Source organism: Osmerus eperlanus, chromosome 28 (assembly GCF_963692335.1).
Source record: "Osmerus eperlanus chromosome 28, fOsmEpe2.1, whole genome shotgun sequence".
NCBI lineage: Eukaryota > Metazoa > Chordata > Actinopteri > Osmeriformes > Osmeridae > Osmerus > Osmerus eperlanus.
This window is the reverse complement of record NC_085045.1, coordinates 4,828,923-4,842,955: the sequence shown is the minus strand read 5'-3', so window position 1 is coordinate 4,842,955 and position 14,033 is coordinate 4,828,923. Positions and strand designations below refer to the sequence as shown.

Below are 14,033 nucleotides of genomic sequence, written 5' to 3'. Positions count from 1 at the left end.
ATACTTGTTAAAGCTTCCATCACAACTGCTCTGAGAAAAAGGATGAAATGATACGACAAAACTTAACCACAATATATTGCTGGATTGGTTGAGGGGAATACTTTCCGAGTACTGTGTTAGATCATAGATCTGGTTTGAAGATCTTACCGTTCAGCCAGGTGTTCCTCAATTCGGTCCTCAGTGGGTTGGAAGAGAAGCGTTGGAAAACAGTCTCACTTCCCAAAAAGTTGGTGGGGGATGCAGAATACAAATCGGGCCCTGAAAAAGCAACATTTTAGTCACAACAATAACAATTATAAAGTGATTTTTTTTTTGTCTGCGACACCCTAAATGTTTGTAACCTCAATCAGCACCCCTTCTTAACCCTTGTGTTATCTTCGGGTCATTCTGACCCATCAGTCATTGTGACCCACCGTCGTATTGCGACAAATTTACCGCATAGAAAAACAAAGTGAAGCTTTTTCTTTTAACCGTTGGGCTGTCTCAGACCCCCCACATTGCGAAAGTTAAAAGAAAATAATTTGTATTTGTTTTTGAATTGGGTCAAATTGGGTAAACACAACAATGGTTCGTTATGAACCTTTGGGTCATGTGACCCGAAGGCAGCACAAGGGTTAATGTATCTTTGTCCGAGGTAGCATAGATGGTAAAAGGCTGAATGGTGCTCACCTAGCATGACAGAGGAATGTCTTTCAAAGGGATTGTAAGGGATTCTCCCTCTTCCCTCCTGCCACTGCCCTTCCAATTCCAGATGACCATCGACAAAAGTCTAAAGAAGACACCATACACATTGGTTGCACACTTACAAAGTCAAGATGGAGACAAACACCTTAATTGTATCATTATGAGCCAGTTAACAACGGGACTAATTGGGTCAGTAGTCTATCTTCAGTGTAAACACTTACCATGTTATCACAAATTGGGTAAAATGCATTTGTCCCACAGACAAACATTCTGCCATCATCCAATCTTTCCAGTGTCTTGACATAGTTCCTGCACTCAATCTAAAGAAGATTTACGTAATCGAGTTTTAAGTGAGGAGAATAATTGGTCTCACTACATTATTCAAAGATTCACTCAGATTTTGATCGGGGTAAGCATGATTTCACTGCCTCAGTTTACACTGACAATGTGTTATTTCAATAGTGTATTCACCCACCTCAGCATTCTTTCCTTTATTGGTGCACTTTGTTTGTTGCGTTGAAGAAACCTTCCAGTACACCTGCACCACCAGAAAATGTTGTTCACACAACACAAACAATCCATACCTACAGTAGATTCATTTCTAAATTGTCATGTTGGATGGTGTTTCTTACCACTGCCTTTAGTTGTGATACATTGCTCATATCAAGGGCATAAACAGCTTCACGAGCACCAAGGAACAGTAAACCCAGGTCTTCTCTCAGCAGTATGGTTGTATAGTTGAAGACATTATTCTCTTGAAATGTCTTCAAATCATCTGAACAAAGACACATGAAGCAACAGTTATGGATAGCACATAGATGGATAACAAATAGATATTCAGCTAATCTTATTTGTCTATGTGTAAAAAGCTTACTCTGGTAGGGAATAATCTTCCGAGGAACACTGGTGGTTAGTGCCTTCACCTCAGACGGCACCAGGGGAAGGATGAGACTAATGAAAAGCCAGACAGTGGTGAACAGAGACATGCTAAATTTGTTGATCCTGGTCAAACACAAATAACATGCTTTCAGTGGAAGGCTAGCAGTTAACTGAACTACAACTCAATCACAATTATATGTGTAAGAAACATAGCAGTCCTATTATATAATACTGTATGGCACTTCCTTGCCTAATTAAATGTCACAGCATAATTGTACTTTGTGACATCACACTAGAACTATTTTTCCAGCCTCGCTATTTGAATCGAAACATTCTTACCTTTTTTAGAGTTATTTATATCAAAGAACTTATATTGACTTGCTTCCATATTCTTTGATAGGGCTGCGCTTTACCATCGCCATCTGGTGGTTTATTGTGAGAACTGCACTTGTAATTTACACTTTAAGCCACTAGATGGCGGTATTGAAGCGCAGCCCAATGGCGCTGTCGAAACACTGCCCCTTAACCCGTTCCATAGGACTGCTCTTTTATCGCACATTTATCGCCTTTTCGAAAGCGGGCCCCACAGAGTACCGTCACACGTGTGATTCTGAACATTCCAACCTACTATTTTCCGATAGTCAAAAACTATATGACAAACGCTATAGTATGGCTTCAAAATGTACAATTAGGAGGCTAACAAGTAACACTAGCAGGTAGTAGCATTGCTAGGAGTATTATGCTAGGTTGCTAGGTAACGGAAGTTAACTAAAGCTAGCTAGCTTCCGTTTTGGAAAAATAACTCACTCTGGTGGAAGCGTCGGTAATATTTAGAACTCACTCCTTAAAAGGTTAAGTAAAAGGACTAACTTGCTGCTGTTGCCCAGACTGTCTCTAATCCTATGCTTTATTTTCACATTTTAAAGCTGAAGTGGCAAGACTATTTGCCCCTTACAGAGGTAGGCTGGCAAGACCTCCACCAAGACCACATTCCCGGGGACCTCCAGCAAAACTAAGGTGTCGCCCCATTTTCACGCACAATTTCTTTTGCATGAGCGACCACAGTTCAGAAACAGTTCCAGCAAAGAAGGAAAAAAATTATTTAACAGCTGCTGGACTAGGAGAGAAAGGGATCTCATTTCAAGGTAATACTGTGCTTGACATGAACATTGTGTATAATTGTAAGCCCACCTTGAACCACATTTAAATACTAAGAAATTGTGTGTGTCTGCATGTGTTAGAATAATGGTGTTTTCTTCACTTCCTCCTGTTTCTCTTCTGTGTGTGGTATGTAGTAGAAGATGATGAGCCCATAAACTTCAGGGGCAAAATTGTGGACACCTTTCCCCAGTTAAGACACTGGGGGGTTCGAATTACTTAGGATTTCAGGGACAACACGCAGCCGACAATTAAGTTTAAACCCAAATCCAGATGAAGGCTATACGGTGCGGTATTTGTCCAACCCTGGGACTGGCATTGGACATGCCATGATTTACATCCAGCCATTGCAGAGGAGTATTGTTTTGGAATGTGTATGTCATTGGATTGTTCACACAATTGTGTGAGCTATTTTATACTTGCAGTTAAATGTAAATGTAATTCAATACTTAAAGCTTTGATATCATTATTTTTATTATGCAGATCCAAACAACCCTGCAACACCAAGGACCACTAACAAAATGCTTGACTTGCGACAAGGATTTCCCCTTAAATCAGATGAGAAGTCACATGTACAAGTGCCCAAGGTATGTATGGCTATGCATATTAATCACTGTGAAATCTGTTAACATGGTAAGTTGGTTCGAAAGTCTGTCTGATTAAGACATAAATAAGCACTCACACTTATCTGTAGCTCAAAAACGTATATGTGAGACTGCGCACGTGTACAGGGAAATGTGTCATTGAGAAGGGGACAGTTTGTTCTCTAGAAATAATGCAGTTCAGAACTTCTGTATGGGTACTGTATGTGTGTGTTTGCAATGGGCCTTAATGTCCAAGGAAAGTAGAAGATTGGGAGTTGTGTGCATGGAGGCAAGGGTTAAGGAGAAGCCAGTAGAGTTCAGAAGGAAACATATCTTATTTTTTGCTGTTTCATCCCAAACCCACTCCAGGGATCCAAAAGTGCCTTTTGTTCAGGAAAGTTCAGTACATACAGCTGGTTCTTGGAACAACACCCACTCTTTCTAGGGTCTTAAATTGATGCTTACGACAAATTCAGTCAAATGTAGTAACAAACATCTGTGATGTTTTAAAATAATGTGTCAACCTCTATAAACCCTTTTTTAGCTTGCCCAGTGTTGCTGCAGCTTCTGTGGACATTCGGGGTATGCAGTCACAAAGCGCCTTGAGTAGGACAGGAGCGATCCTGTAGCTTCAGTGAGGACAGGACAGAGGAGCGATCATGTAGCTTCAGTGAGGACAAGACAGAGGAGCCATCATGTAGCTTCAGCAAGGACAAGACAGGTGAGCCATACTGTACAGTGAGAGAAGAGGCCGCCATTTTCTTGTGGAGGAAATTTACTGCTAGGAAAAAACAACATTATACACAACCAAAGTTGTGAACTTCTCTTCTCCTCTTAGCATGTTAATCCAATTTGTCTAATAGTACAACTTTGTATCTTGCCTTTAGATTGGAGGTCTGAACCAGACCTGAAAAAATACTGTCCGAAAATGAAAAAAAGGCACTCCTGCTTAGAATGGACTTGGGCGTTTCACCAGAAGACCAGGAAAGATCCCTCATTTTCCTTTTACAAGGCGCCAATAACAGCTGAGCCAGTAGATAACATTACATCATATGAGAAATGTATTTACTTGTGAGAATTCTTGACCTTCTCTGTGGTTTAGCAACCACAACTGCAAAGGTGAACGTTGGTTTGCAGTCCTTAGTCCGTGATGGTTCCATGCCTCCGTGAAACACTGAAGACTACGCTGAATATGTGGCATGAAGCATTTGTGTAGGGCATACAGGTCAATCTCGTGGTCAGGATTGAGTGCTCCTTCCGCCTCCAACTGGATGAAGATGGTGTAGTAGAGATCGAGAACATTTTCATAGACATCTCTCCAAAGGCGCTCAATTCTGTAAAAGATACAATGAAATACAGCCTAAATGAAAAGGTTCTACGTCCTTGAAAGTAATGTCTAATTGACGCAAGTGGAGACAAGGGGAGTGTGAACACACAAATAAAAGTGAGAGCTGGATTTTAGGTGATGGCTGAATTACAGATCAACTTTAGGGGTTTAGCCTTTTTACTAGCTCTTTTTGTTCTCCCTACCTCTGGTTATGAACACTCCTTCCGGTAATGTGAGAGTTTCTGTTCTCTCCTCTTGTTTGCACCATGAAATGAGCAACCATCACATTCTCACCCCCCTTGTCAGATCTGTAAAAGAAGAGGAGTCAATGTACATTTCTGTGAAGATGAAAATCCAACAGAATTGTACCTATATTATAAATGTTACAAAACTACATCAGGTACCTAACTCGAGATGACACTCCATATTGGCCAACAGCAGACATGGAGCCTTCGAGAACAGTTGTAGCTCTGTTGTTGGTGGCACAATTGAGGTATACAATGAGCCTGGAGAATCCATCAATGCCACCATGGACAATAATCCTCCATCTGTGTGAAATGTAACAGGATTATTATTTAAATGGGAGTTCAAGTCCAAATCCCAGGTGATAATTTCAGGTGATGTGGTGCAGGCTTAGGACAGGAATTTGAAAGCAGTGGCCTACTAGATTACAATTGTAGTAGAGAAAGCAGCAGGAAAAACAGACCTGATCAGTTTGTGATTCCCATCGATATGGCATAAACTATTTGGCACAGGAACATTGTACTGACGACGCCTTGCAATCTAGATGCTTAATCTTCGCATCAATACTGCTTCTGGATCATTTCGCCGCATGGATGCCCTTAATCAATGCCCTGATTGACAAAGAAGATACACACACAAAATATGAAATAATAATGCAAGAAAACATAATTAGATGGATGGTATTACTAGAGTAGTATATACTATGTAATGTGAACTGATACAGTTTAAAAGTACAGACTGGAGAGCATGGGTCCTTAAATAAAATGAAAAGCAGTAGTACAACTTAGACAAATATGCACAATAAAATTGGCTACGGCTAAAACACAGAAAATTGGAAATGGGTTTGGCCTTTTTGAGGTTGACTATTAATTCTTACTTTGAATGTGTATGCCCCTGGATCGTACATGTCCCTGGATCTTCGTGTAGCCAGCATTTGGATGGCTGCGCTGTAACTCCATTACCAAGGCATCCAAATCGTCATCATTGATCGAAGAGTACAGATTGGATTTTCTATATTTTATTAAACAACAAATAGAAAAAATAGATGGTAAGGTTAACTTTACAGGGAGTCAGGTGGCTGAGCGGTGAGGGAAGCGGGCTAGTAATCAGAAGGTTGCCAGTTCGATTCCCGGCCGTGCCAAAATGACGTTGTGTCCTTGGGCAAGGCACTTCACCCTACTTGCCTCGGGGGAATGTCCCTGTACTTACTGTAAGTCGCTCTGGATAAGAGCGTCTGCTAAAAGACAAAAATGTAAAACAAATGTAAATGTAACTTTGATACGATTTTCTGTTACATGATTAACACTCGCCAGACAAGATAAGCAACATGTGCAAAATCCTAGACATATTCTGGTAAAATTACATTTAAAAAGACGGGGCTTTTTAGGAGACTGGCCCATAATTAACAGCTAGTAAAATCAGAAGAGCATTGAATCATAGATATTCACTGGCTGGCTTAACTTTGCCACTGAGGTGCTGCAAATTGACATGTTTATCATCATGACTACACTTTACGCTGGTTAGGTGTAACAAAACATGAAAATTACCCCTGTGATTCATTTTTACTTGGTAATACGATGGCTGTAGCCTACCTTGGCGTGTCTAAATCTCTGACTTAATTCTGTCTTTGTTTTTGAAACAACGTGTGGAACGTGTGGTTCATTACAAATCACAATTTACTTTAGACTATTCGATTACGTGACTTACCTTATGCCTTCTCCGGTCAATTTCCTCTGAATTGTGCTGGGTGACACACCAAACAGATCAGCGATTTTTCGTGTTGATAGGCCCGACAACACAAAGGTAGCCAACATATCGCCTGGAACATCCAGAGCCGGGCGTCCAGGACCTGTGCAACAGGGAGCTAGCTACCTGTACATTTTGCACACGAACACGGTGCTCGATCAGTCTTAAACTATTTAAGACTTTGTGATCGATGTCTATGTTTTGTAGAGCGCTTATTCGCCCAAGTTCCTCTACAAAATCTTCAATGTGTGCCAAGATTATATCCCCTGACAAGCCATGCTGATCAATACTATCTACTAAGGCCAGCATGCGATCTCTGACACGACTTACATCTTCCATCATCTACCGAATCTAGGTGTCCCTATCTGCCTTCGATCTTGTGCAGCTGCGTTGGTCTGATGATAACCACGCCCCTCTCGTTTGCATGTGAGATCGGAAATAAATACAGCACAGAAATGTGGCGTGGAAATAAATGTGGAAATAAATGTGGCGTCTAAAAGTCTCAAAAAATAAATAAATGTGGCATTAGGAAATAAAAGTCCCATGAAATAAATAAATGTTGTCTTTACAAAAACGTCATTTTGAAATAAATAAATGTATTTATTTATTGATGTTGGTAAATGGATTCAGCTATATAGTTATATAATGCTATATTTATATATTTATTGCCATCTTTTTTTAATTTCAGAATTTATTTCATATCCATATTTATTTATGTATGTATTTATCCATTTAATTACCTATTTATTTATTTATTTTTGACTAACTCGGCGTTCCATACGCTTCAATACCGCCATCTAGTGGCTTAAAGTGTGAATTACAAGTGCAGTTCTCACAGTAAACCACCAGATAGCGATGGTAAACGTGTGAACAAGAAAAGGAGATAAAAAATGAACACACGTAGTCTTATATGAAATTAACTAGGCATTGTACCGTCGTAAGCGACACCAAGACCTTCGTCTGCAGCCTCAAGTTTAAATGAATGCTGACCACAAGATGTCACTGTGCTCTTCCTTTTCCATCATCTTCATCAGTAAGAAAGCCCTAAAACTTCCCATCCCCTCCTCTCTATCCAACACTGGTACCCCAGATTCCTACCCCCTGCTCTGCACTGGTCCCAGATTCCTACCCCCTGCTCTGCACTGGTCCCAGATTCCTACGCCCTGCTCTGCACTGGCCCCAGATTCCTACCCCCTGCTCTGCACTGGTCCCAGATTCCTACCCCCTGCTCTGCACTGGTCCCAGATTCCTACCCCCTGCTCTGCACTGGTCCCAGATTCCTACGCCCTGCTCTGCACTGGTCCCAGATTCCTACGCCCTGCTCTGCACTGGTCCCAGATTCCTACCCCCTGCTCTGCACTGGTCCCAGATTCCCACCCCATTCTCTGTATTCATCACACAGACTATCACTGACGTTAGAGGGCAGTATAGGCTTGTTGTGATTTCAATCAGTGATATGCTTATTCTGCAGTAGAGCGCTAGTTAGTTCATCGGTAATATTTGTGGCTAGACTGATGTGTAAATAATAGCCAAAGTATACTTAAAAGCCAGAAATGTATATGAAAATTTGGAGCAAGTTCATTACCTGTTGATGTCTTTCCTGTTGTACTGATAAATGCTGATTTTAAGCACTAAATACTGTAAGCAATCATTTCATATCAATGTTTTAATTGACAATATCATCTTCAAAGTATGTCTAACACACTATATTTGAGAAGATGATTAAAATGCAACAAAATGATCAATGTTGGGGTGTCATATTCATAAGGAATGTCTGATATAATTTGATATAGAACATAATCTTTAATTTCATGTACAGTTTGCTCAAAGCAGCACAGTCTGCAGTCCCTGCCTCAAAAACAAGACCCACAGGGCACCATTTGGCAAATACAGTTTCTCTACACAGCTTTATGTTTGCAGCCTTCACATGACTGACCTGCCCCTTACAACAATATACACATCTTGACCTGCACACACACTTTTGTTCACTTCAACAAAATGGCAGAAAGAAAAAACAACTTACAAGAGTGATACATTCACATATTTTTTCTTCAGAAATCGACATGTTTTGTCTTCTCCGGAAAAGAGACCCAAACAGTAAGAACACAAAGTTTAGCACAAAATCATATACATTTCATACACACATGCAAGTTTGAACAGTAGCAGAGGACACGTGGTATTAAGCACAGGACACACAGATGGAACATACAGTAGATACAGTCGATGGACTTTTCTTTTGAACAAAGCAAGAGACATGTCAGCTGATTGAAAAAGCACGTTATATTCAATCCATCAGTCCACCAATTACAGCTTTGATATGTACAGTATTTACACACACACTGCCACATACACACAATCACAAACACACACACACAGACAAACACTGTCTTTCCGTTCCGGTCTGGTTCTCCCTCATCCACACACACACACACACACACACACATACTCACACACTACCCAATAACATTCCAAATGAACAGGTAACACTCATTTCCATGGCAACACTGCCACAGCGACTCAGGTTTTCAAACTTTCTCTAATCAACCCTTAGTTCATTCATTATGCTGTTGAACGCATAGCACAGTACTGCTGATGTGGCAACAGTGGTCGATAGCTTCAATCTGACTCCAGCTATTTCGAACTCCTTCCCTGCAACACTTTACAACAGTACTTGAAGTGTTCCACGTGACAAGTGCATCAATTAAATGACCCGGCAAACACAATTTTCAGGATCCAAGAAAATGTAACGTTGAAACACACACAACTCTGCACTCATGTTCTCCTTGTTGGAAACCAGATATAAGTTATAGGGGCTGGACAGCAACATTTACATTTAGTCATTTAGCAGACGCTCTTATCCAGAGCGACTTACAGTAAGTACAGGGACATTCCCCCGAGGCAAGTAGGGTGAAGTGCCTTGCCCGAGGACACAACGTCATTTGGCACGGCCGGGAATCGAACTGGCAACCTTCAGATTACTAGCCCGACTCCCTCACCGCTCAGCCACCTGACTCCCTGGACAGCAACACATAGGCAGTAACAATAATCTACTTTCACATACTCTACACACACAGAGGACAGCGGGAGAGTTACACTGGCCAAAGCCACCAAAATTACTGTATCAACGCCAGGGACACAAACCTGTGTAAGGAAGCATGAAATCCCTTGACAGTCTCTCGGTTGCCCTGGAAATGAACTTCAGAGTGTCAATCAAAAACATAGGTGACATATTGGAACCCTTTAGGGACACTATCCAGAGTAATATTAAAGTTTGGTTTCAGCCAATAGTAAGAAGAAAGTTTCAAATACACCAACACAAATGGTTTACTTCCTATCAACTTCCTGTCCATTTCCTGTCCACTTCCTGTCTCCTCGTTTCCACCCAGCCTCTAGGTGAGTATAGGGTCACCACTCCAGAGAAAGAGAGGCACATAAAAAGAAAGAAAGGCCATTCAGTATTTAAAGAAGGAAGCAGCATGATGACGCGTCAGTATTCCAGTCACTGGCACAAGCCACACTCTCCAGGACACGGGTGCTGAGTCACGCACCTCAACTCAAACCCAGCTCTCATCGGCGACGACGCACATCCAACCACACATCGGAAAACACAGGCGAAGGAATCAGACACTCAAATTCGACTTCCAAACAAAGTGACGAATGAGAACAGCGGCAAGTGTGATTTACTTTGAATAAACGAAACACCTTAAGACTTCGAAGAACCGATACGTTTAGTTTTCACACATCGTACGACAACACATATTTTGCTATGGCCTTTTATTCGTGGGCGGGGGATTGGTGCAAAGGGCTTGGGGCTCCACATGTGTCAGTCTGAGTTGATTGTGAACTCAATAGCTCAATAACTTCAGCAAAAGTTTTTAAATACAAAAAAACAACTTAATGCACGCATAGACAGTTTACTACCTGCTTGTCTGCCTATCAGTCTCTCTGTCTCTCTCCCTGTCTTTCTCTCAGTGTCTCTCTCTCTCCCTTTCTGTCATCCGTATGGCTGTGTGTGCATGCGCTTGTGTGTGTGTGTTTGAGTCTGAGGTGTCTGGTGTCCGTGTGTGTGTGTGTGTTTGGGGGGCCTGCCAGCTGTGTTCCAGTTGTGGAGTCTCTCCAGTCCTACTGATCATCTGTCCCACCCACCCACCCTCCCTCCCCCACCCACCCCGCCCCTCTCCCCCAGCAGGCTAGCTGGGCTCATTACAGCTTGTTTACGTCTCGCCCCTCCATCTGGTTTGGCTCGAATAAGACCCGTGTCAATGTGCACAGCTCCAACCACCCGCAGTCACTCAACACTCGAGCTATCTGTTGATGTGATGCTCACACAGTTCAACGCGGCCTACAGCAGTCTCTCTCTATACATTTTCACCTTGCCACTGACGATATGGAGTTATTCTCATCGTGTACAACCACTATACAACTACATAATATAGAGGGACATGTTTCGGTAGTATTGGGTTGTCCTCAAGTGATACATTTACTAAATAAATGACTTGTTTGTTAGAGCTTGTCTTCCAGTCCCCCACGATAGGTGAGGACAGAAAAGAGAAAATCATATTTATGACCGATACTGCTTTATGAAGAACGATTATTTTCAATATGACTGAACTATACCCTTTCCCAGAGCACGGAAGCTACAAATCAAATCTCAGTCTTGTTATCTCAGAAAACTGCATACGGCACAACTGATCCAGGCCCTTTGCACCACCCTTCCGTCCTCCCCAGGCTTGGTCCGGGTCTTGCCCAGACGAGGAGAGCCACGCCCGGGCTACATGAGGACGTTGGAGCGGGTGTCGGGCAGACGGAGAGCCACCAGGCCTCCGCACACCAGCACGGAGGAGGCCATGAGGATGGGGATGGCCTTGGTGATGCCCACCAGAGAGCCGAAGATCAGGTTCCCCAGCACGGCTGCCAGCTTACACAGGGCGTTACAGAAGCCAAACCCTGTCCCTCTGGCAGAGAGAAAGAGAGAGAGTGAAGTGAGGGAGATAAAGAGGAAAGGATGAGGAAAGTAACTTTAGGTTGCATGTATAAGTGTGTGTGCGTGCGGGCACACAGGCATGTTACTGTGTGTGTGTGTGTGTGTGTGTGTGCGTTGCTTTCCTGAACCAACCTCCTGTCTGTAGGATAGGACTCGGTGGTGACCACATCTAGAGAGTTCCAGGCTGAGATACTCAGACCGTTATAAAGGCACAGCATGAAGATCATCATGGACTCACTGGTGCCGAACCACAGAAAGAAACAGCTGATCCCTGACAGGATCATGGAGCCCCCTACACACACACACACACGTTAGAAAAACCAACCCCTAAGAAACTTCTTCAAATGAATCATACAATAGAGTCAATTATTTCACACCTAACATGGACAAACGTCCAATCTTATCCATGAGCAGAGCTGAGACGATGTTGCCGGGCAGAACAGCCAGCGTCCCCAGGAAGTTGATGAAGTAGACCCAGTAGGCGCTGTAGTCATCGTCGAACGTCATCTGACAGCCCGTCTTGTTGTGTGTGAAGGTACTGTTGATCACCTCCGTTCCATCAATCAACTTGGAGTCGTCGATATCTGCCACCCAAAAGCGACAAGTGCCACATCTTAGACAGGACTATAATAGAGATTGTTATGTAGCTAAAGCTAGCCAGTGCCTATACGGTGTTGTCCTTAGCGTTAGCATTTGTCTTTGTTGATGCTGCCTCGTGGTTTGGGCTCACCCGTGTTGAAGAACAGCGTTTCGATGAAGGTGCAGTTCCGGAAGATGGACCCCACGGACGTGACGTCGTCGAAGTAGCAGTTGCGGAACGTGGAGTCAATGAAGGTGACTGACCTCAGCTTCATATGGAGGAACCTGGTGTGGAACCATGGATGTTAACAATGATACGGGTGGTTTGGTTTTGGTGGTCACACTACATCATACACTTGTGAGTTCTACTTCACCAAATGTTTTATAAACATTTTAAAGGACTGGCCACACTTGACCTACTTTAACATTTCACGCTGCTATGACTTCTGAATCCCAACCCAGGGCTAGAGTACACGGACGGAACAAGCCTTTTGAAATAGGCAATAACAATTCGAATCGATCGCACATCAGGACAGGTGTGCTCTACCTGTCGTTTACAAAGAGCCCGTTGGAGTGGATCTGGTTCTCCAGGGTGAAGTTGAAGGTGAAGTCCTCGATGTGCTCGTTGCTGTGGGTCTTCACCTTGGAGGCGTAGTCGTCCGCCTGCAGGTGCTTGATAACGTCAGGAAACCACACGGACAGGCCGTAGTATCTGGAGGAAGAAGAGCGTCACCCTGTCACACTGTCACCCTGTCACCCTGTCAGGCAGGCAGGCAGGCAGGCTGACAGACAGACCCTATCATAGCATTAACACTGTTCTGGCAGGACTCTCTGTACTGGTCTCCTGGTTCCCTATCATCCTGCCTGCGCTCCATCCTTGCCTGCGCATGCTGAGGCACCAATAGAGCTGTATTGATCGATCTCCCCCCCTCAGGCCCAGAACACCAGCTCTGCACTACTGAGGGGAGGTGACAGGGAGGCACAGCAGCCGCGAGCCCCAATAACCCTCGCTCAACTTCAGGACCAAACGAGTCGGCCTGCCGCGGCCTGCGGCCCTTCGGCAGCAAGGGGGGAGGTCGAGTTACGGAGGTGTGTGTGTGTGTGTGTGTGAGAAGCTCACCCAAAGGACAACGTGAACCACACGATAGCCAGCCTCATGCTGCTCTCCCGGAGGGGGTAGTTGAAACATTTCATGAGGTTCAGCCAGATCTGTGTGAGGAGATAAGAAATAACGCTCGTCCCTTAGTGTGTGTGTGTGTGTGTGTGTGTGTGTGTGGTTGGTCGTGGTCCGGTCTGGCCCGTCCGCTAGCCCAGCAGGAGGAGAGGCGGCCGGGAGTAGAACTCACCCCTTTGATCTCAGTCTTGCACCTGAAGAAAACCTTGGACACTGGATTGGCAGTCTCAGACTCCATCTCCACAAGCTCATCCATCTGCTTGGGGATCTTAATTCTGTTCACCTGGCCATAAAGGAGAAGTGGGGGAGTTCAGCGACAACATTCTCGTGTCTCGTGGTTAGTATGTTTTCTCTTGTTCTGGACTTGTTCTTGCTGATTCACATTTGAATTGAATTTGGAACTCTCTCTGCAGAGCTCTAAGCAACGTTTCCAACTGAAAGGGACCGACTGAAAGGCTCCTCTCCTAGCGCACCACAGGAAGTGAAAAATACGTCTGAATGACACAGACCAGCTCTGGAACCCATCGTGAGGTAGATGTGATCCCCGTGTCATGTTTTCGACGTGTCCCAGCCGTTAGCGGCAGATATACCCTAAGCCGCTTTGCCTCCCCGGACGCGCCCGTCGTCGCCGAGGCGGGGAAATGCTCACCGTGAAGACTTTCTCGGGCTGCCCAC

The 14,033-nt window shown here is 43.9% G+C and overlaps 2 protein-coding genes across 2 annotated transcripts in view; both read right to left on the bottom strand.

Annotated features, from left to right (window-relative positions):
* The window catches only part of LOC134014901 (semaphorin-4E-like), a 117,911-nt gene extending 116,241 nt beyond the window's left edge, over positions 1 to 1,670 (bottom strand). Inside the window, exons 1-6 of the mRNA XM_062454081.1 lie at positions 1,559 to 1,670; positions 1,317 to 1,459; positions 1,160 to 1,222; positions 906 to 1,004; positions 670 to 769; positions 148 to 258 (exon numbers count right to left, since the gene is read on the bottom strand). Of these exons, the coding sequence (XP_062310065.1) occupies positions 148 to 258; positions 670 to 769; positions 906 to 1,004; positions 1,160 to 1,222; positions 1,317 to 1,459; positions 1,559 to 1,670 (628 nt within the window). The remainder of the gene's footprint in view (positions 1 to 147; positions 259 to 669; positions 770 to 905; positions 1,005 to 1,159; positions 1,223 to 1,316; positions 1,460 to 1,558) is intronic.
* Positions 1,671 to 10,804: 9,134 nt separating this feature from the next.
* The window catches only part of sv2ca (synaptic vesicle glycoprotein 2Ca), a 16,856-nt gene continuing 13,627 nt past the window's right edge, over positions 10,805 to 14,033 (bottom strand). Inside the window, exons 5-12 of the mRNA XM_062454080.1 lie at positions 14,008 to 14,033; positions 13,531 to 13,641; positions 13,305 to 13,393; positions 12,732 to 12,896; positions 12,336 to 12,469; positions 11,983 to 12,189; positions 11,738 to 11,897; positions 10,805 to 11,576 (exon numbers count right to left, since the gene is read on the bottom strand). The exon at positions 14,008 to 14,033 is cut by the window's right edge and continues 64 nt beyond it. Coding sequence (XP_062310064.1) covers positions 11,393 to 11,576; positions 11,738 to 11,897; positions 11,983 to 12,189; positions 12,336 to 12,469; positions 12,732 to 12,896; positions 13,305 to 13,393; positions 13,531 to 13,641; positions 14,008 to 14,033 — 1,076 coding nt within the window. The 3' untranslated portion in view covers positions 10,805 to 11,392. The remainder of the gene's footprint in view (positions 11,577 to 11,737; positions 11,898 to 11,982; positions 12,190 to 12,335; positions 12,470 to 12,731; positions 12,897 to 13,304; positions 13,394 to 13,530; positions 13,642 to 14,007) is intronic.